Raw genomic sequence first — 21,325 nt, 5'->3', positions numbered from 1 at the left:
TTCACTTGAGTCAGGAATTCCAGGAGGCACAGGGAAACACTAAGGGGACACAGCAGCGTTTTCTGAGTATGCTTTTTCTTACTGTTTCTTTTCAGCAATCTGCAGTGCAAGGTGAAACACAGGCCACCATCGTTTGATGATGTTCCTTCAACACAGGCTTTTAGCAGAGAAGACATTTACCAACTTAGAATTCGACTGTAACGTGCACAGAGCAGAGAAACGTTCAAGCTGTTTAAAAAAATACACCTGCGGTGCACTCCACAACACTTAGCGGTGAGAGATTATCCTCCTAAATCTGCAGACGGGAAGATAAGCATTCCCATTTTGATGAGGCGCAAGAGCTCGAGGAATCTCACTCCCAGCCAACCCCTCACCGCTGGGCTGGCTCTGCCCGTCCCGCTCCCAGGCAAACCACAGCGAACCTCCCGCCCGCTGCCCTGCGTCAGCCCAGGCCGCTCACTCCTTCCCCGCCGCCACCGCCAGCCTTACCTGCTCAGAGGCCGTTCCTCCTGCCACCCGGCTTGACTTACATCCTCTTTTCTACCTCTGTTCTCTTCTCTCTTTCCAGTTCCATCCTATATATCACTACCTTATATAAGTCTGCTCATTTAATACACTAATCCAAAAGGGAAAAAAACCCAAACAAAAACAACACACAAAACCCAACTAACTAAAAATGGGTACTTTTCTTCTCAGGTAAACACATTTAACTGCTTGATAAGAGGATGCTCCAAGCACCCCGGTAAATGCGAGCAAGGCAACACAACGGAGCCAGGAGCAGGCGAGCGGTGAGCCAGACCAGTTCAGCTGCCTGTGGAACTGCAGGCCACTTTGGGACAGAGCACACAGAATACTAAAAATAAGCTGGACACTTTATATCCATCCTGAATGTAAAGAATCTTTCCAAAACTCTTAAGAACTCTTCCCCTTGCTAGCATTGGACTCCACACAATGCCGTCCCCCCTCCGATTTAAATTACTGCAACACATAAGCAAAGCACCATGCCAACACTAAGCACCTTAAATTACCGAGTTATTCTGCAGATTGCTGTAATTACATTGGCCATATTTATTTGTTTGCTGTTGTTGCAACAACAAACTGCCCCCGCCCTGCTCAGTGTCCTGCTACAATATCAAGAAACCTTTAGTCCGCTCAAAGGTAAATAATTTTACACATTACCAAATGAGACAACACCATACAATGCACATTTTAAAATACCATTTATAAAACCAGAAATTTATTGTAATTTAAAAAAAACAAACTGAGATTAAGTTTCTTGATAAAATTATTCACACAGCATTCATGTTGTGATTTTTTATTTTATTTTTGAAATGAAACCATTGTACATTGTACAAACCATAACTACCGATGGAATAAATAAGTGAAAAATTATACTGCTGTACAACACACACACACACAAATCATAAGATGAAAAACAATTAGGTATTGAAGAAAACAAAATTCTTTACACCTTCTAACAGGCCCTTAGATATAAAGAACATTCCAAAACATGACAATGTTTATGTATGAAGATAGCCACCCAAAACCAATATTTTATACTGCCTTGTTGATTATTTTTTGTTGGTTTGTAAGTGCCAGCACTTTTTGGAATGTTTAACAACTACTTTCCCAAGCATAAAAATTCCAAGGAATAGTTCTGCTATAAAATGTTTGGCTGAGTAAATCGCTTATTGGGAAGGCCTTCCCACATGTTCCACAAACTCAGCTAATTTACTTGCTTGCTTCTAGTTTTTTTTTTTTTCTTTTTTTAATTATTTTTTTCTATTTTATTTATTTCTAACTGAAGCTCCAACATTCAGCATTGTAGCAAGGAAGCACTTCTTGATATTTGCACTATTTCTAAAACATTAGCTGTATGAGAACTTTCAGTCATCTTGAAGAAAATTACATCTCTCCTTCTGCTCCACGTCTCAATGCTTTCAATAAACCCTTTTACAGTGAGTTCATAAAACAAGTTTCTGGTAGAGATAGGTCCAAGCCAAAAAAAAGCTGGATTTATATCTGGTTTCAAACCTCAGGCTGATTTGAATTCGATGTTCTGGTTTGGTCCCATCTGTACTTTCTGGCATTAAAATGTGTTTAATCACATCCGTTGGCCCATAAATGTTATCAGGCACTTCAAAAAAAGACTAATAACAGTCTTATACACTATTTTGGATTTCTTCATACCAGATAATGTCAAAGTCTCTTCCCTTAGAGACTGACAATAGCAGGTCTAAGGAACCCAAATCTATCTGCTTGTTCAGTTGTCTGTTGTCACTAGAATCTCTGGTTAAAAAAAAAAGTTCTGAATGTATTCTGTAGAAGCTGTAAATAAAGCATTACTACTTTAGAAATAAAGCCTCTAGGAATATGGTTATGATGCCTTGTCGTGTAAGCCACAGAACAATGAACAGTTCTGAGCAGAAGCCACAGGAGAGAAAAGGAAGTTTATAATTAAACCTGTTGATGTCAATAATGCCAGTAAATGCTTCTATCTAATGAAAAATTTGAGGTATTTTTAGTGCTATTTATATATTTTATTTCTTTCTAAAGTAGAGGAATTAGTTTCTAAATGAAAAGTCTATTTACTCCCTTGGAAACATCTACAAAATTAAAATTAAAAACTTGCTGCGATGCACCTGAAGAGAGGGATTAGTAAACACGACTACTTGTCAAAGGTGGCATCCGAGTTGTTTTGTTTTAGCATTAAAAACAACAAAAAGTTAGTAAATCAAAAATATTTTAAAGTTTGAATCTTTCTAGATTTGCCCATTTAATATATCAATAGAACTTCTCACAAAATATCACTTAAATCTGAATGTAATATACATATAAATCAATTGTCATTGACCAGTTACCCACATTTTAGGCATACACACAATTCAAGAGAGAATTCTACCGTTTCATTGCATATAATTGTGCAAATACAGTTTTTGGCTCCTCATTTCCTTATTTTCAGAATGTTAATGGACTTCATGATCAGACCAGAAATCCCAAAAACCTTATTAGGGAGCAGACTGTTTTCATGAGTGATTTGTCAACAAGTTTTATTCAGTTAAAATCCCAATTTTTTTATTTCAACAGAAAGGAAAAGTTCTGGAACTGAGTGTTCTATGTTATTTGGAGTTCAATCCCACGAACGTCTTACGGAAGGTCAGTACTGGCTCCCGCTCCTCCCTCCCCCAACTTCCCCACTTTTTTTTCATAATAAAGTGGTAATTGCAAACCCAATACAGTAGTCTAAGTGCAAGCCATTTTCACTATTGGAGAATTCAGAAATAAATAAGCTTAATGAAGAGTTAATTATGAAAATGTATCAACTGGAAGCAATTTTTTTATTATTATTTAAAAAAGTATTTACAGTTCTTAGCTTACAAACTATATGCAACCATTTTCAGAGCTGTGAGATTATATTTTAAGTTACAAGTTCCATCTCCCACACAAAGCGAAGACAGACTAAGGGCCCGATCCAGCAATACATATGTACGTATGGATGTACACACGCGCGCATGCGTGTACTGAAGTGAGAAATACGCGGTTTCTGCCGACACCAGGTATTTCTAAGTGGGAGCTCACCCTGGAAGTACAAAGCTCACTGCACTTACAGCCTGACGCAGACGGTTCTGCGCTTCTGCACGCCGTGAATTTGAAGGGAGTTGCACCCACTTCATGCCTTTGAATCAAGTTTAGCGCAAGCACGCTTCAGCGTAATTGGAAAAGAAAGAACATTTCTAACAATGATGTCAGGACCAGGGAAACAACAAGGCTTATTTACAAGACTTGCTGAAAGAAAAAAGAAAGAAACCCCCAATACAGTATTAACCTGGAACACAGAAGTAAACATCTTCTAAAGAAACAATACAATGAAATCCAGTTCAGTGAAAACATGATATCAAAAAAGACCAATTGAAAATGAATTCACTGTGCATCAATCCCTTTGATCCTATTTATGTACATAGTGGAACTTTTCTGTAAAGCAAGTTGTACCCAGTACAGATATCTGGACCTAATACGTAAGTATTTTAACTGCTGTCTTATAGTATATATTCAGATCTGGACTATAAATGGTGAACAGATCATGTTAACTTCTGATGAAGTTAAGTATTTAGAAGACCAAATTTACAGTTGCGAATGCCATGCATTCAATAAAAGATCTCCACTATAGCTGCTAAAATAAAATATCAAGCTCCTTTTTCTCCTTGGACTCCAAGAGTGAAAATGGCTTCCTGATCTGTATTTGTTAAAAATTTAAGCACCAGGGATTTAAAAATTAAAAACAAAACAAAATCCTCAAACAAAAAAAAAAGAAAATAAAAGAAAAAGCCTTACTACATGGCATTATACAAACATAGGCCACTTTGCAAAGGAGACAGTTGCAAAACAACTTTTAAAAGTTAGCACTGTTTTCAGAACACAAGGCACAAAACAAAAGCAGACATCACGCCAGAACAATGAACTTCACATGAAAGCTAATACCTGACCTGTACCATCCTTAAATATCTTACAATGTTAAATAGAGAAATGAAAAAAAAAAAAATACAGCAGCAACATAATTGTAATTTTGACTTTAGAAACAGTGCGTAGACCCCTCCTGAGTTGTTTACTCCAACCATTTCAGAGACAGTAACTTAAAAGTTCTCAATGTTTGTTTCACAGGAAAAAGTTTTCAGTGTCTGAGAAGTTAAACCTTTGTTAGGCTTTCTTGGATTTTTGCTTGGTAACTTGAAAAGTTAGGAGTTCTGTCCTCATCCAAGAGAAGATGCTTAAGTAAGGTTGTTCTATAATTAAGCCCACTGATGTACCTTACATAAAAACTGACCAGAAAAATCTATAGTCTAAATCTCTTCAACATTTTGTTGGGAAGCCTCTACTTTCATCTTTTTAGAAGGTGGCACTCCTTCAGAGTCCTTAAGGAGGGGGAAAAGAAAAACAACCACATTATCATTGCATTGAATTTCAGGCACCATAAACATCAAACAAAAATACAAACAAATTCCCTGGCTTGTCATTTGTAAAATACAGAGCAACCCTGGATGTGAGAATGACATGACCAAGTGCATTTGCTTCCTGAAATCACTATTTATATCTTACCTCAACATCTGAACACTTCTTGTTGTCTACAGACATTGGGCAAAATTCTAGTGCTGGGCTAAAAACCACAGCGAATATTCCAAGTAAGAGCTTCGATGCATCGTTATATCCAGACTTCCCTCAGCTCATGTTAACTTACGATTTAATGTTAACATAACTGGAATACAACCCACACCCAGCGCACACTGATTTTCTCCCGCTGCAGCCAAAGCAATCTCTGCAGGATGGAACACGCAAGGTTTGGAAAGCGCGAGGTGTGCGCTGGAACAAGCCAACCACCCACAAGGAAAAGCAACGGACTGAGCTGTGCTCTGCCTGCAGATCTCGGCAATTTATTAACATGAAATTTTAATATTCCCTTACAAAACTAACACAGACTGGTTTAGGAAACTGAAAAGTAAACCAGACCAATCTAGTTTTACTGTCCAAATTATGTGACGTGGAAGAAGCCAATCCAATTAACCACAAAACCAGATACACGTACATCTAATAGTCTATGGCTGCTTTACTGTCATCACCTTTGGAAATGAGTCTAAATACACAACTGGCCTCCTTACATTTGCTTTTTTGTAAAAATCCTCTTTGCCAAACTCCAAATAATTGGGCTTTTGCGCTTAAAGTTACCTGAGAGTTTTTAGATGCCTCTGTAATTATATCATTTTCTCCAGAGGACTGAATTTCTGCTTTCTCTGAACTATTCACAGAATTTTCCACTGAAGACTGTGAATTCTGTTCATCAGAGGTATCTGAAATTTCAAGAAAGAATTTTAAGCCAACAAATGAAAGCATTCAGCGGGAACTTGTAGGATGCTTTCTCATTAGCAACATCCCAAACGCATAAATTTCACCCACATGTAACCATTACCAATAGCATGCATGACAGTACAAATATAATGAATTAAACAGTATCCAGTGGCTGGAGTCAGTCCCTAGAGGGAGCCAAGCTCCTGCACACCCTGCAACACAGAACCATGTCAACACTGTTAGCAAACAAGTTTCAACATAAACTTTGCAAATGGGCAGACCTCAAGGAAACTTCCTTCAAACCAAAGTAAAAAACAGCTACAAAAAGGGCTGAATTGTGATACCTAATGCATCTAAAACTGTGTAGCTAAGGAGAGAGAATAAAGTTATCTGAACTGAAATTCAGCCATATATTTAAAACCCTTTTTTTTTTGCTTGATAGTATAGTACTTCTAAGATAAAATTCAGCTAGCCAGCTTAACCATTAAGGTTGCAGAATTTTTAATTCTGGTGCATACTCATGGAGAAGTCTTCCAGCTCGTTATAGCTCTTATATGCTTCCAGTTTTCCTGTTTGTTTGTGGGGTTTTTTGTTTGTTTTTAAATCCTTATCTTTCGCTCTTAAAGCAAGACTTACAGAGGACTCAGGGTTAAAGCACACGTTCACTCGAAGAGGGGACAGGGACACTTAAAATGGCTTTACAGGTTAAAGATCCCTGGAAGTTTAACATAGTGTGTCCGGAAGCAGAGACTCAAGAACAACAAAAAATAAACCACCCACAATCAAATCCCTTTGATCATAAAAGGTCAGTTGTGTTTCTTTCAGTATCCACATCAAGAACAGTGTAAAGACTGGAATCCATTCTTTCCTTCACCCCATCTAAAAATCCTTTTTGACTTGAATGAATTCTCAGAAGTATGTATGGAGTCAAGTTTTATGAAGTGATGTCTCCACAGGTCCCTGACCCAATAAACATAAATTTATTCCAGATGAAGGGAAATGCAAGATCAAAAAAATTTTGACAACTTCAGTTATGAAGATGACATAACCAGTGAGTAATGAATATTTTTGTGGTGTACTGCATAAAAAGTATCACAGGCGTTTCTGAAAGCTTCTCTGACTGAATTCAACATAAAGTGACGTCTGTGATGAGCAGTCTCAAAGATCACATTCAGCAAACTCAGACAGAATCATCTTCCTTTCCATGTCTCACCAGAAAAGCACGTTCCTACTGATAAAGAAACAAGTCCCAAGGGTCAGAAGGAATTTCAATTTCTGTTATGGATGTCTCGGCACACATCGCAACTTGAGCTAAGGAGCACTGTGATGCGCACATCTCCTCAGTACAGGAAAACACCTCGAGCTGCACCAGTCTCTTCCAGGTGCCGCTGACAATCCCCACTCGCTGGGCAAGGGGATCCACACTCTGAACCGCCCGGCCCTGAGCTATTCTGGTGCCTGTGATGACTCATACGCCCATCAGAATGTCCTGAATGCACCTGTTTTCTTTAAGAAGTCCATAGGAGGCATTTCTGACCCCCCCAAACTGTCCCCTGGCCTTAAGGAACCTCCCTGATTTTGGTGTGGTAACATGAGACAGACGTACAAGGTCGTTAACTGTATCCCGCTGAATAGTGTCACAATTCCAGCGGTTTGATCGCTCATAACACTTCAGTAGATAAATAATTATTTCATAAATTTTTAAACACAGCATATAACCAGTGGAAAAAAATACATTAATAACATGTATTTTTTGCCATTACTTCTCCCTTTCATCTTATAGTAACTGGCTCTGGAACCATTCCACAGAGCTTGGTATGATTGTCCCTGAACCTAAATTTAGTCCGAGGAGCATGTATACTATGTCACAGCTTCACACAGGCGGGTTCAGACAGTATCAGACCAAGGAGTAAATCCTTACTGCTCACCATGACCAAAAATGTTAGCTGAGATTTTCTTTGAAGGATATGGTGTTCTAATCTATTTCAATTTGGTGACGATTCAGTTTTCAAATTTTAACCCCAATTAACAATGACGACACTTAACATACTTAACCATTCTGGTATTACCAAGATAAAAGCTCTAAATTTAAATTGGTTAGTGCATCTACTGAGCTAAGAACTAAATCGGGAGGGCATAATTTAATTGCCTTGCTATGGGAAGAACTCTGCAACCAAATCGTTAGAATGGTGTTAAGGACATCTTTTATCTGTTGTCATAGGATGAAGAAAGTTACATTCCTGAGAATATAAATACAGAGCATGTTTCAATTACCCAAAATAACATTTAAAGAGTGAGGTTCAGAATAATCTCTTAACCTATGCATACTTTTAATCTGTGTGCAATTGCAATATAATACTGTAACACTTCTAGAAAATTAGGACAGAATTCAAAGCTAATTTTTGAGTAAATAACTAGCAGGGTTAACAAAAAAGAAAGCTTACAGTTCACACAATTAAAAGAATAATTTCAAAGTATCTCACCTCTACTTTACTTTCATGTTAGATAATGAACATTCATGGATCTACAAACATAATACTGGCCAGGATTTGTGTGATTACATTATTACATGGTAGCAGCCACTTTAAAGATGATTTTAAACTATTCCTTCTTTCAAGACTGAGATTGTGACAACCATAAACCAAGTATTTTGTTTTGTTTCCTCTCTGAAAACACCCTGAATGTCAGTCTGACCTTTCCAGCTGCATGGAAGGATCACCGGTAGGCCAGACAGACTATGGCCCATTTTCACATAAGTGCTGAGAATTCAAAACTATTTATTTTGAATTGTTATTATTCAGTTCTTAAAATAGATAAGCAAATAAATGATACACTAAAGGATAGCATTTTTTGTTTGGCTCTGAAGGTGTTTTTTTCAGCTCACCTTCTGAACCAGGCTGCTCCTTTGCTTCTGCCTGAGTTTCGTCGGACTTGACTTCAGTGCTGTCTGCTTGTGTTGACAAGTTCTGTTCCGGTGCTGGACTGGAATTACTACTGTTCTCTTGTTTTATTGGAGAAGCATCAGCTATTGAACTCTGGTTGCTGTTGTCATCTATTAACAAAAGAGGTTAAAAAAAAAAATCTAATTTGACAAGATAAAAAGCACACCTTAATCCTTCCATATTTTCCCTGTATTATTCCCTGATAACACATGATACAGTCTAGCTCATTGGGGATCCAGTCCAAGCATTTAGACTAGCACTACATCTAACTTTTTTCCACACCACCACCATTTTTGCTCTTGCAGCCTATGTTGTAATACAGGAGTTTTCTAGAAATTACTAAAAAATCAGAAAACTTTAAAAAAGGTGCTCTAACTAATATTATACAATAAAACCAAGAGTGTCTAACTCAGATCTCTTCCAAATGAACCCAGAATTGTATATTATGAATAAAACAAGTCAACAGAAGTGACAGTCTCATTTTATAGTTCATATAACACGGGCTAATTAAATGTCCATGCTGCAGATTTACAAATACTTGTAACTACAAGGTTCAAATGAGCAGATAGTTTTTGAAGTGTGTCCTGAAGGTCAAAAAAAAACCCCCCAAAAATCCTATCAAGGTAAAATGTAACATCCAGTCCCAATGCCAACAGTTTCTAAGGGAAAATTGTCTAGAATATTCTCTAGTCTCCAAAAACTTGGATCACAGCAACTTTCTGCAGCACAGATCTTGTCTCTGTAGTTAACAGGAAATACTCTGCCTGAACCCTCTTCCTGTGATACATGATAAAAAAACCCAAGTACTATATTCACCTCATGGATGGCAGAAACAAGACTTAAGAAAATTAAATTGTGACCAAAGTAAAAGCTCAGAAGTTTGAAACAAATGAAAAATTAATCCAGATCTGCGAAAATCCTGCTCAATCCTTTAATTGCAAGACAACACTCGCTCTGAACACTGCAAAAAATAACCAGGAGGCAATACAAATAAAAATGAAATTAAAAAATTACAACCTACTAAAAAGTGAATCCCTGTTCTTGGTTCAAATAGTGCTGCATTTTCAGCCATAATTGTTATTCAAACACCTAGAAGGTAAAAAATTGTACAGAGCTGAGCCACGCAAGCTCCTCTGTAATAAACACCAGGTTAACACTCAACAGTTCACACTTTAAAAAAATCATCTAATAGTGCCAGAGTGGCAAGCAAAAAAATGTTTTATTAACCAGTTAACTTCATCAAGCTGAAGTAAAAGGAAGGCACCAGAGAACCAGAGCTTGCTTCCTTGGCTCTCACAGACTGAGACCTGACTCACCTACAGAGTTAAAAAGTACAAAACCTGCACAAATTTTAGTAGGTGTCACTAAGGCTTTGGAGGTCTTTTGGTTCTTCAAGAAGCAAACTCAACAGAATTACTACTTCACTCGAGTGTAGTATTTTGAATGATAGATATTTCTATTTGTATTTTCATTTTAGCTCCACTATCATTTTTTTACCCACACAGCCCAAATACAAATGGCATTTAAAAAGCTGTTAGTACATCCACAGAAGTCCAAGGTAGCAAATGAGTATCTGTTTTCACTTTTAGCCAGTACTTTCAGAGCAGGGTAGCAGGGTCAGCGGGGCTGACCTCCCACTCACCGTGCATGTCCATCATCCCTGGAGAGGAGCTGTTCTCTGGAGTGGTCACTTCAGAGCCAGATTTTTCATCTTTACCCTTTTTCTTATTCTTATTTTTCTGAAAAACAAGAGGTATCACGAACAAATGAGACTATCACCATGAAGAGAAATCCATGTTGCAATATAAAACCCTTCCCACTCATTACTTCTGAAAGCATCTCACTTAATTTCAAGTGAGAAATAAACCCAGGGCAATAATCACTGACATTATCAATAATGCATTAGCCCAAATAACTATGGGCTGTTTTTCTCACTGTATTCTTCATGGCACAAAACACTAGGATATATAGGTTTTTAATCCAGAAATTCTACGAAAGGTTAGCACTTAAACACATTTTTCATCTTCAAACAACTGCACAATTTTTGTAAAAAGTACAAAATTTCTCAATCATACCCCTCATTCTACAAAGAGGGAATCTGAGGCACACTGATCAAACGGCTCGCTGGAACTGAGGCGGAAAACTTGGGAAGTGCTGGCTGCTAACTGTGTACTCCCTCCGAAGAGCTACAAAAGCAAGGTCAGAACAATCTCTGCTGCACCAGGAGAAGGGAAGAAGAACACTGCTGACCAGCGGCAGGGCTACGATTCATGAAATTTGCAATTTCTGAGCTGGTAACTCTGCTCACTGTACGGTTTATGCACATCCACATACCGCTACAAAACTCAATACGTTCTCCCTTCCAGATCAGAAAGCTTGTAGAATACACCTAGACAATACATGTGCATGCACAAAAGGCATGAGAACAGATCTAGAGTTTTTAAGCTAAAGAGACAGCTTTTTACCTGCTTCTCAGTGACCAACACTGCAGAGACCACCTACTTCTCTACAATTCATGCTGCTTCTTCATTAAAACTACAAGATGGATTAAGAAAACTCAGACTGGCCTAAAACAAAGTGCATAAGCAAGACAGTCCTGCACGAACAATAGGTCACAACACGCTCCTGACAGAAGGACAGTATGGACTGCACGCGGTAAAACAAAGGAGGAGACAGTGGCATCCATCACGTGGAAATCCGCGCCTGCTAAGGGATGCAGCATTTGCAATTAAGAGGTGACGTAATCGGTCTCGTAGGAGAAAAAGCAGCTGCGCTGCTTTTGGAGGATCCTGCGCGGCCGCTCAGAACACAATTAAAAGTCTGACTCTAGGAAGAACGCTTGTCAATCCATCCCGTTGGATAAGACATTGACCTCCAACAAGGGGAGGAACTAAAACCACAATCAAATATTGTCTAAGACTGCAGAAGTTCAACATGTGACACCCGGAAGGACTTTTCCCTCTATTTTAAACAGATTATTAGGCTTATTTTTAAATTGTATTGTTACTTCAGAGAAGTCAGATTTTATTCCCTAATATGTGTAACTGAGGTGAAAGCACGTGGACTTCTTTACCTTTGCCAAATGGAAGTTCAGAGGGGACACAATCTCTCTCAGGTTTGTGCCTTTTTTTTTTTAAAAAAAAAGGTTAAAAGGACACTTTTGCCTCAAGAGAAATGCTGAAAATGTCTGCAGACAATTTAAGCTGAAAAGGTTTTTTTTTTAAAGGTTTAACCATCAAAGTGGTGAGGTTCTACAAGTCTTCCAAAACTAGTACGAGGAAAGAGCCTAGCTAATTCTCTAATTCTAGTTCAAAGAAACGTCAAAGTGGTTTAGGAACAACATGTGAAGGGGGAAGTAATCTAATCTGTATTGACTAAAATCAAAGAACTTCCATTTGAAACATGAAGCAGTAAAAAAGATCCCATTCTCCTATTCTAGTAAAAAGCAAGTATCCTGTCTGCTCCTTCACAGGTGGATGAAATCAGATTTAATACAAGTGATCTCAGTTCAGGAAGACTTTCCTACCCTTACTTCAGTGTTTTGCACCAATTTTTGAGCAAAACAGCAGTGATGCACAGATGGAATACCTTCTCCACACAGTTCTAAACCAGCTACTTTCCTTTAAAGCTTCAGGCAGAAAGAGAGGAAAAGTAATTTATGTCTTAGCCTTCCCTCCCCAGTATTATGTTAGAGAAAGGTTTCAAAAATCAGTTGCAAGCAGACTGTGTAACAGTTATCTGAGAAATGATGCAAGCTGACTCCGGGAAGACTGACACCCACTGAACCATCACCATCACTTCTGTAGAGATCAACATTTTCCCTGGAGCATTTATATTCAAACACTTGCAAGACCCACACCAGCCTTAGCTTCAAAAGGCTCAAAGCAGAGAGAGCGAATTTCTTTCGACTGTCCCTAAACATCAGTGTCTACACGTTGGGAAAAAAGCGAGATATCTGCAGGATACTTACATCATCGACTTTTGGCTCTGTTACTGGTACCCATTTGTAAATCCTTAGGGATGTGTCGCCAACTGTCACCCACTTCTTCTCCCTATAAAATCACAATGCAGGAGAAGTTAAACTTCAGATTCAAAAGAAAGTGATCTACTATTGTAAGTTGTCAAGGGTTTAAATAGGCTATTAAGTAGGACGATCTCTATTACATCGTCTTTAGTGCTGCATTGTGCGAATTGTTCTTTGCATTTCAAAAACTTGTTAGAGCACTGCTAACCTCCAGATTTCTCAGGGCTGTTACCTGACTAAGTGAAAAACTGCAGTAGCAGTAATAAGATCTGGATTAAAGATACAGTTAAGAAGAACAGCTACTGAAAATGCAGATTTAATGCCTATGATTTTCACTTAAGTTTCTAGACAGCAGAGAGGTTTTAGACAGACCAGTGTGGTTTGATTGTCATGAAGCTGTGTAATGGTACTAGAAATCTAAGTGCATTTTGACCATCTGAGGTTTATTTTGGGTAGAAATTTGCTGCTAGCAATTTAACATTCACTCAACAATCCTGTCAAGCAGCTCTGAAATCCTAGTCCTAGAACCAACAGCGTTACTGGCAGCAATATGTGCTGGGATGCAGAATTCAGACTCTGGAGAGTCACATCAGTAAATTGTGAAGGAAATCTGGCTGGAGGGATCACGCAGTCGCAGAGATGGAAAGGATGCTGAACACTTAAAGGATGAATTCCTTGAGCCCTTTACATCAGAATATTAAAGAAAGGTCCACAGTGCCAGAGAAATTTAATCACAATCCTGTGATCAGTTTTCAGGTCACAGATTACCACTGCTGGTTTGGAATATAGCTCTGCAAATGGATCGATCAAAAGTTAACAATGAAGACCAATTCCATTAAAAATTCAGGAACATCTGAAATTAATTTGGCACGAGATCTCAAGCATTCTTCTTTTTAAAAAACACATTTAAATAATAGATTTGGGATCCAGTTACAGTTAAAAAAATCCTTGCAGGATGGGAGAAGCTGGATGTGACTCCAAATACATATGTGGTCGCTCCATTTTTAGAAAGGGCTTCCAGAATCAAAAGCACCCACATTGTACAAATGCCACAAACATCCTCCTGACCATTTGTTTAGCTACTAAAGCAAATCTTATTTGTTTTCCCTTTGGAGAAGACACTTTCCTGTTTAAGAAACAAAAAAAAAAGGCAGCTATATATGCGATTTGGTAAGTTTTGGATCTTTCCACAAGAATCCTTTAAGTTAAGCACAAAACTATTTCAGATTCTTTTCTTTCCTACAGCTCTTCTTGGAGCACAGTTTCTCCTCAGTGTGTTTAGATACATCCACTTAGGTATGCTGGGTGGCCAAAGTATGTCAAAACCCAATTTTACGCTGATGTGGAGCTCTAATGCTACATGTGATAAAAATGACCGTGGAGATGAGGGCATGTCAATAATGAGAGTGTACTTAATTCTGAAGAGATGATCATGATAATTTTTTTTTTTTTAATGATACAAGACAAACTAAACTTATTTCTACTTAAGAAAATCTTTGAAATTATGGAAATAAAACCAGCTGGGGTTTTGTTTTGGGTGTAGAGAGAGGTGAATAAATGCTTTAAAAAAATAAATCAAGATTTTAGTCTTTTCCTACAGCAAAATATTACTCAGAGATGCTGCACTGGAAAACCAAAAGTTCAAGATACCTGTTAGCATCTCAAAGCAGCCTCACACAGCATCTTCACTGGACAGACTGTAGAACACAGGAGGAAACCTATATTAGTAACTTTTTCTTTCTAGTATTAAAGTTAGCCCTGACATTTTAATTCTTTTGAGCTTCTTAAGTACCACTTTAAATATTGATAACCCTGAGCTATAGGGATTTCTTTACTGAACTCAATACACAGTATTTCAGACAACAATGGGAATAAGGATATTTTGTGATGGAAGCACACCAACATCCCAGTCCTGCAAACACTTATGGCTAAAAAGAAAACCCAACATGACACTGCTATTATTCGAATATTTTACAGGTGTAAGCATTTACAGTATTGAACATTTAAGAACATAAAAGTATTCATAGGAAAAAAGACGACAAGCTCCTCTAAACTTAATAAAATCTTTGGCAACACAAACACCAATTTGTTAACAAAGAAATGCAATGACTTTCAGACATTCAGGGTCAACAGGGTAAATAAATCCAGGATTTAAGATGTTTATCGTAAATAAAGCTTAGAATATCATCCGTAATACTTATTATTTTTCTATTTCAAACCAAAACCTAAACCAACCAACCAACATACCCAAATTCCCACAACTAGTTCTACTCTGAACACTCACTGTTTATCTTTCGTGCAAAGACACCGTCCCAACATGCTGACCAGGGACTTTCCTTTTCATTTCATTAGAACTGACAATTTACTGACACTGCCCGTAACAATGGGTTTGCTAAATGCTGCAGAAACTACAAAATATTCTCGCTGACCAAATGCTGATGTAGGAACAAGGAATTAATGAACTCGTGGGCACAAGTCCATTCTGTTGTGAAACTACAGGTAGATTCTCCACCTGTTTTCCTGTCTGTAAAATGGATCTGCTGTTGAACCCTCTTGTCCGGAGACCCTGACCAGAATTCCACCTTTGTTAAGCGATACTAGGCAATGTTTTTTATTGTACCGTACCCTGTTATATTACTGCTGCATAGATTGATCTCTGTTTTGACTGGTGGATTAGAAATTGCAGAGGAACAACATGAGCCTGAGAGTTAATCAGCCTAAAAATCTAGCAGTTATCAACTTTACTTGCCCATGTCTAGCTGACAAGCTCCATAGCTTTACAAACAATAAAAATCTGGTTTCAGACCTCTCCTGTTCTTCCATGAATAACTCAGGCGTAACAACAACGGAAAGTGGCAAAACTTGACATATATACAATATTTTTTATTTTAATCTTCCATACTGAAAAGTATCTTAAGTATATAGTTACAGTAAATTCAGAAACTAGTCAATGCAACAAAACCAAACCTTTATATTTATCTGAAATTGTGTTAAAGCATTTTTAAATTGTGAACTGTATCTGCACAGCATTGAAAGGACAGCCAAGGATACGTGGGGTAAGCAGTAGTATCAACACTTCTTTAGTGCTTATGCCTGAGGCATACTAATATCCTAGAACTTACATAATTATATACTCAATTCCCCATTCTAAATAGCCCAAGACTCTTAAATATATTTATATTTTGTATATTAACACTAAAGCTCCAAAGATGAATATAAAATTCTGTGTATAAAAGTAATATACCAGTGAGCAAACACAAGAGTGTATATTACACTTATACATAAAGTGTCAAGGCAGTTTCTGCAGCAGAAACGAGCACTAGAGACATATGACGGCACAGAAACAGAAAGCCTTTACTGCCAATATATTATCATTCAAGAAAAGGCTTTCACACTTGTTTGGCTTTTTACCGTGACTATCATTTATCACAGCGATCTGTATTTACACAAGGATTTGCTCCCACATACCCCATCTTCTGCTGATGATCACGAAGTGACGTCATAATGCTGAATTTATCACATCACACTCACTTGCATTGCAACAGAGTTTGGTGAAAATCACAGAATTATGACCTCCCTGTGGGATCAAGCAAAGGAGAAAGGGGAATGGGAAAGAAAATGCCATTATTATACACATGAAGTGCTGTGAGATGCACAAAAAAAAGGGTTTTTTTTTTTGAAACATAGGCTTGCTTTTCAGAGCACGCCTATTGCTATGTAGATGTTCGTCTAGTGACTAACGTGAAGTAGCCCCAAATATACACGGTATTTCTTGACCATGCTACAAATACAATAAAAGCCCATGTAGTATGAAGGGAGAGAGACTAACGGTTAAGGACACTTTCTCCCTGAGTTCATCTAAATATGGTACATTATGAGAGTCGCCTTTACCTTCCACAAGCCAGCATGTTTTTGAGCAAGTTCTGCTACGTTCCACATTGCAACAAGCACCTTTTGTTACAGTAAAGAAAAACACAGCTTACGCATAACAAAACTCTACCTTTAACGTACATCCAGCTTCCACTGGAGTCAGAGAGCATGTCCCGGCTCAAAAAGAAATAACCACAAGCCAGAAGAAATGCATCATAATTCAAGCACAGTAACAGCGGTTTTGGGCCACTGCAGGACTTCAGCACAGTTCTGGGTATTTTTACTGCAACTGCTTGAACTACAATCTTAGTAGGAAACCAAACCCAGGCAACGTAGCCAGACTGAACCAGGGTGGCAATCCAGTAGTGGCAAATAGTTTTTTTCCAAAGACAACATGTTAAGAAGTTCTATCTCATAAGTACTTTTCAGAGTGAAAGCCTATTTTAAGAAGGAAGCATGAGCAGCAAAACCTGCAAGAAGCTCAATCTCAGAGCATTACATACCACAGAAAAATATTTTAGCAAGTCTGAATGGAGACAGAGAACAGAAACGCTACAGCAGTATTGTCTAGAAATTCTACTCCAACTGGCCACAGCTCACCATCTCAACCAACGGTGCCGGGCAACATGATCTCACTGCCCACGGTGACTTTGCTGCTCAACTTTTACACAACGCGCTTTGTTTTAAGCTACATCCCAAGTCAAGCCCGGCTCTACAGCCAATTCCCTGCCATCGTAAATACTAGCACTTTCTGTAAGTACTTTTATCAGTTCTCCAAGTTCACTACTTCTTCCTAAGGTGCTGTCACTATCCCTAGGTTGTAGCTTTGATGGGTGAGAAAAAGGTCAAATGACTTCTGTGAAGGTACCACAATTTAAAAATGGGGCAACACGATGAGATTTCCTCTTTCCTGGTGCATTCTCTAGACCAGAGGACCTCGCTCCACCAGCCACGCTGTCCCTCCAGCCTTAAATGTTTGCACAGTTGTCCAAAAGCTCAGCAGTGCTACTATACATACCCCTGCAAATTATTTCACTGCCTCCCAAGATGCGCTACCACTTATGCTTGCCTCCTGGCTATTACTTGTCTTTTAGTAAATGTCTGCATTTTCTTTCATTTAATAAATCAGACTTTCATAAAACAAGAGTGTTTCCATTATTTTCCTAGTGCTTGTTGAGGGCACGATAGCTTTTTGCCTCTCGTCTTGAGAACCCATTTAGAATCTACACATACCCGTCAATCTTCAAAGACAAAAAACAATCCTGTACCTTTCAAAATTCATTGAGAGAAATTTAGCTCAGAGGATTTTGTAAAATAGACTGAAAGAAAAATTATAAGTACTGTTAAAAAAGTAGAATTGCCCTCTTAGCCATGGAAATTTAACACTTCTGCCACACAAATACAACACAACCATGTATTCTGTAAGACACGTGCTATGTGTTTTCTAAAATAGATACTCATTCACAAGAGTGGTTTAAACAAAGGAGATACGGTTACATTAATCTCAAGATAAAAACGTAACAACCTCACTGTTTACTACGAAGTTCCAGTGATACCAGAAGTGCCCGGCACTCTACAAACACACCCAAAGATACGGTACCTGCATCAAAGGGCTCGCTGTCCAAGAAAGAACAGGTATTTTCTAAGGAACAAAGTCTGCCCTGATGGAAAGTGCTTTCCAACTGGTATGTTCGCCGATGTGGCAGTACAGGCATTCAGCGAGGCTGCTGTGCACCGTCACGGGCCAGCAGAGCTTCGGGCAGCACACACCGGAGCCACCGGCCCCTCGCAAGAGTTTACAGCTCGGTCTGCCTCTCATCCTCGGCACACAGCGCTACAAGCACACCAGCCTCAGAAAACTCTGTTCTGTGAAACGTTGGGTGCAAGGTATTCTGATTTTCAGTGGCTGCATTTCCACAGAAGAGCTGTGGATGGCAACAAATTGCTCCTATTATGCAAATGGAACTGCACACTTGGAAATCGCCTATGTGGCTCTCCCGAAGATGCAGGAATTGCTAGTGTGTAAAGTTCAATTTCGCGCAAACCAAGTCTCACAAAACATTTAAACCACAAGACGCAGAATCTCTCTTGCTAATTTCCCACTGTACTTGACTGCAGGTGGGGGGAATCATGAGATTCACCATCAAATGATGACTTCTTTAAATGGTTTATGGAAATACAGGCGAGATGCACACACAAAAAGCCGTATGAATATTTCTGACAATAATCAAGAGAAACACTGCATGATTCTGTACAGGAAAGTTGTTTCTAATGAGGGTTAAAACATACAAAGTCTATTTATACCATAAGATTTCTGTTTTATAAAGGAAGCCATAGCAACTAACACGATGGCAGAGCGCCCTTGCCAAGAAAAAATAAATAAATTAGACATTTTGTTGAATGGCCAAGCTTCTGCCTCTACTCCACTCTGGAATCCGTGAACTAGGATTCAAAGTATGCTGCGCTCATGAATGAAATACCTACAGCCAGAATAGTTCCACACATCCAACAACGCCCGATCTGAACAAAAGTCCTGTCACATCACTACACATTGTTCTGACCCTGCAAAGCTGGTCAGCAAACAGCACTGAAAACCACCACCCGAGTGGAAGAGAGTTCATGAAACCCATAGAACTGTGGTGCAGGGGCTGCTCCGGCTCCCCACACAACGGCTGGATTCTGTGAAATCCCCAGCTCGTGCCCTGCATTATTGGACACATGTCCCGATTCTTTGTCCGGCTCAAGCCAACGGGCTCATTCATCTGCTCAAGGCCATTTAAAACTCAACAATCCGCTTCACCCGAATAACACACGTTTAATGCTGTATTTCGCTTTTCTTTCAATGAAAGCAAAGTGTTAGCTGTGGGTCGCAACACAAGTGTTCCCTTATTTTAGCAGGTTGTAAAAAGCTGAGTTATGCAGGTTAATACTAAGCCAAGGGAATTTTCCCGTGGGTTTCAAACCTTTAAAGAAAGTATTTTAAGACGCGTGCACAAATACTACTGAACAGTCAACTTGTTGGAAGAAAGAGATTCACTCTCGAGTCCCACTGCTCGTTATCCCATCCAACAACCCTGGACACACCGCAGAACGTTGCAGCGACACTTTTACTGTATTGTTTAAACACCTCATGTGGATTTTCCTAACGAAAGCAGAAAAAGACAAAAGCGGGAAAATGCCAACACACGTTTCAGGCCTAACAAAAGCGAATTATTTTACCAAGGGTACAACCTTCAATTATATCACGTAAACCAAATTCCAGCGGCAGATCCGCGCTCTCTCCTGCTCCGCTCGGGATTTGCAGCAGCGGGAGACGATCGTGCTCGGGTTTGCTGCGCTTACGTGCAAACCTCGGGAACTTGAAAGGTAAAATAAATAAGTGTGTAATAATAAAAGAAACTCTCTGTCACCTTGCTGAGGTATTTTTAACGCTTAAAAAAAAAAAAAAAAGAAAAAAAATACTTCTTTGAGCTCTAGTTCCACAGAGAGCGGGCGGTGGGGCTCCCCCAGGCCCGCTCCTCAGGGCCCTTTGTAGGGAGGGCGGCGGGAGGAGCCGGGCCCGACCCGCCGCCCGGCCCCGTCACCACCCGGCCCGGCCCGGGACCCGCGGGGCGGCGGGCCGGGGGCAGCGGGGAGCGGCGGGGGTCGGCGGGGAGGGGGCTCGGCCGCACAATGGAGCCGCCTCTCGCCCTCACACGCCGCCGCCGCCTTCATGTGACTCGCAGGAGCGAAATGGCTTCTGGGTGCCGCCGGCTCCCCGCCCCCCCGCGGCCGCCCGGCGGGCTCCGGGCCCGGGAGGGGACGGCGCGGGGGTCGGGGGTGCGGCGGAGGGTGAGGGGGGAGCGGGGGCGGGCGCGGGGTCCCGGCGCGGCGCGGCCCGCTCACCATTTGCGCACTTTCTCGATGGCCGCCATCACCCGCTTGATATCATCCTTCGCCCGGCTCCGGGTCTCGGCCCGCACCGACCGGCCCGACATGCTGCTGGCGGGGGAGGGGGGGGGGACGGCGGCGGCTGCCTCAGCGGGGAACGCGGCGCTCTGCGCTGCTCGCGGCGTCCGTCCGTCCGCCCGCCCGCACAAAGCTCCGTGCGCTCGGCGCGGCGCGGCTGGGCTCGGCTCGGCTCCGCCCGCCCGCCGGGGCCCGCGCACTGCGCACGCGCCCCGCGCCGCCGCCGGCAGCCCGCGCGCGCGGGGACGGAGGGGGAGGGGCCGGCGCGCGGGACGGGCGCTGTGGGAGGACAACGGGGACTGTGAGGGGACAACGGGGACTGAGGGGACAGCGGGGGCTGTGAGGGGACAACGGGGGCTGTGAGGGGACAGCGGGGGCCGTGAGGGGACAGCGGGGTCTGTGAGGGGACAGCGGGGTCTGTGAGGGGACAGCGGGGGCTGTGAGGGGACAGCGGGGGCTGTGAGGGGACAGGAAGCGCCAACGGCGACCCGGCCGCCCTGGAACCTTTGTCGGGGTCGAGGGGAGGGAGGAGGGCGAGGGGCTGAGGAAGGGGACGCGGGGGCCCTGCCTCCGCGGCCGTCCCCGGAGCTCAGGGACCGGCGACACCGCTTCAGCGCTTCCCGCCCGCGCCCCCACAGCCACCCCGGAACTGCGGGGACAAACCGGCGGAGCTGCCGGGGGGAAAAGGTGCCCGTGAAGAGGA

General features: G+C 41.0%; 1 protein-coding gene across 2 annotated transcripts; it reads right to left on the bottom strand.

Annotated features, from left to right (window-relative positions):
* Nucleotides 1–1,372: 1,372 nt before the first annotated feature.
* On the bottom strand, nucleotides 1,373–20,797 carry BCL7A (BAF chromatin remodeling complex subunit BCL7A). 2 transcript variants are annotated; one of them, XM_065646151.1, is made up of 6 exons: nucleotides 20,560–20,797; nucleotides 12,751–12,832; nucleotides 10,423–10,519; nucleotides 8,723–8,890; nucleotides 5,719–5,840; nucleotides 1,373–4,910 (listed from the first exon to the last, which is right to left on the bottom strand). In XM_065646151.1, exons 1-6 carry the CDS (start codon nucleotides 20,649–20,651, stop codon nucleotides 4,839–4,841), a joined length of 633 nt encoding a protein of 210 aa, XP_065502223.1. In that variant the 5' UTR covers nucleotides 20,652–20,797; the 3' UTR covers nucleotides 1,373–4,838. The 2 variants fall into 2 exon arrangements, with proteins under 2 accessions (XP_065502223.1, XP_065502224.1); XM_065646152.1 differs by lacking the exon at nucleotides 20,560–20,797 and adding an exon at nucleotides 16,273–16,355.
* Between the last annotated feature and the right edge of the window lie 528 nt (nucleotides 20,798–21,325).

The sequence above is a fragment of the Caloenas nicobarica genome, chromosome 16 (genome assembly GCF_036013445.1).
Source record: "Caloenas nicobarica isolate bCalNic1 chromosome 16, bCalNic1.hap1, whole genome shotgun sequence".
NCBI classification, from domain to species: Eukaryota; Metazoa; Chordata; class Aves; order Columbiformes; family Columbidae; genus Caloenas; species Caloenas nicobarica.
Note: the sequence above shows the minus strand (reverse complement) of the source record. Positions and strands in the feature narration are given on the sequence as shown.

Excerpts from the sequence above, each read along its gene's own strand:
- BCL7A (XM_065646151.1), bottom strand. The coding sequence starts at position 20,651 with ATGTCGGGCCGGTCGGTGCGGGCCGAGACCCGGAGCCGGGCGAAGGAT. Across the intron at positions 5,841-8,722 it reads GGAGCAGCCTGGTTCAGAAG|ATACCTCTGATGAACAGAAT; the intron begins GTGAGCTGAAAA and ends TTGAAATTTCAG. Across the intron at positions 4,911-5,718 it reads AGGCATCTAAAAACTCTCAG|GACTCTGAAGGAGTGCCACC; the intron begins GTAACTTTAAGC and ends CCCCTCCTTAAG.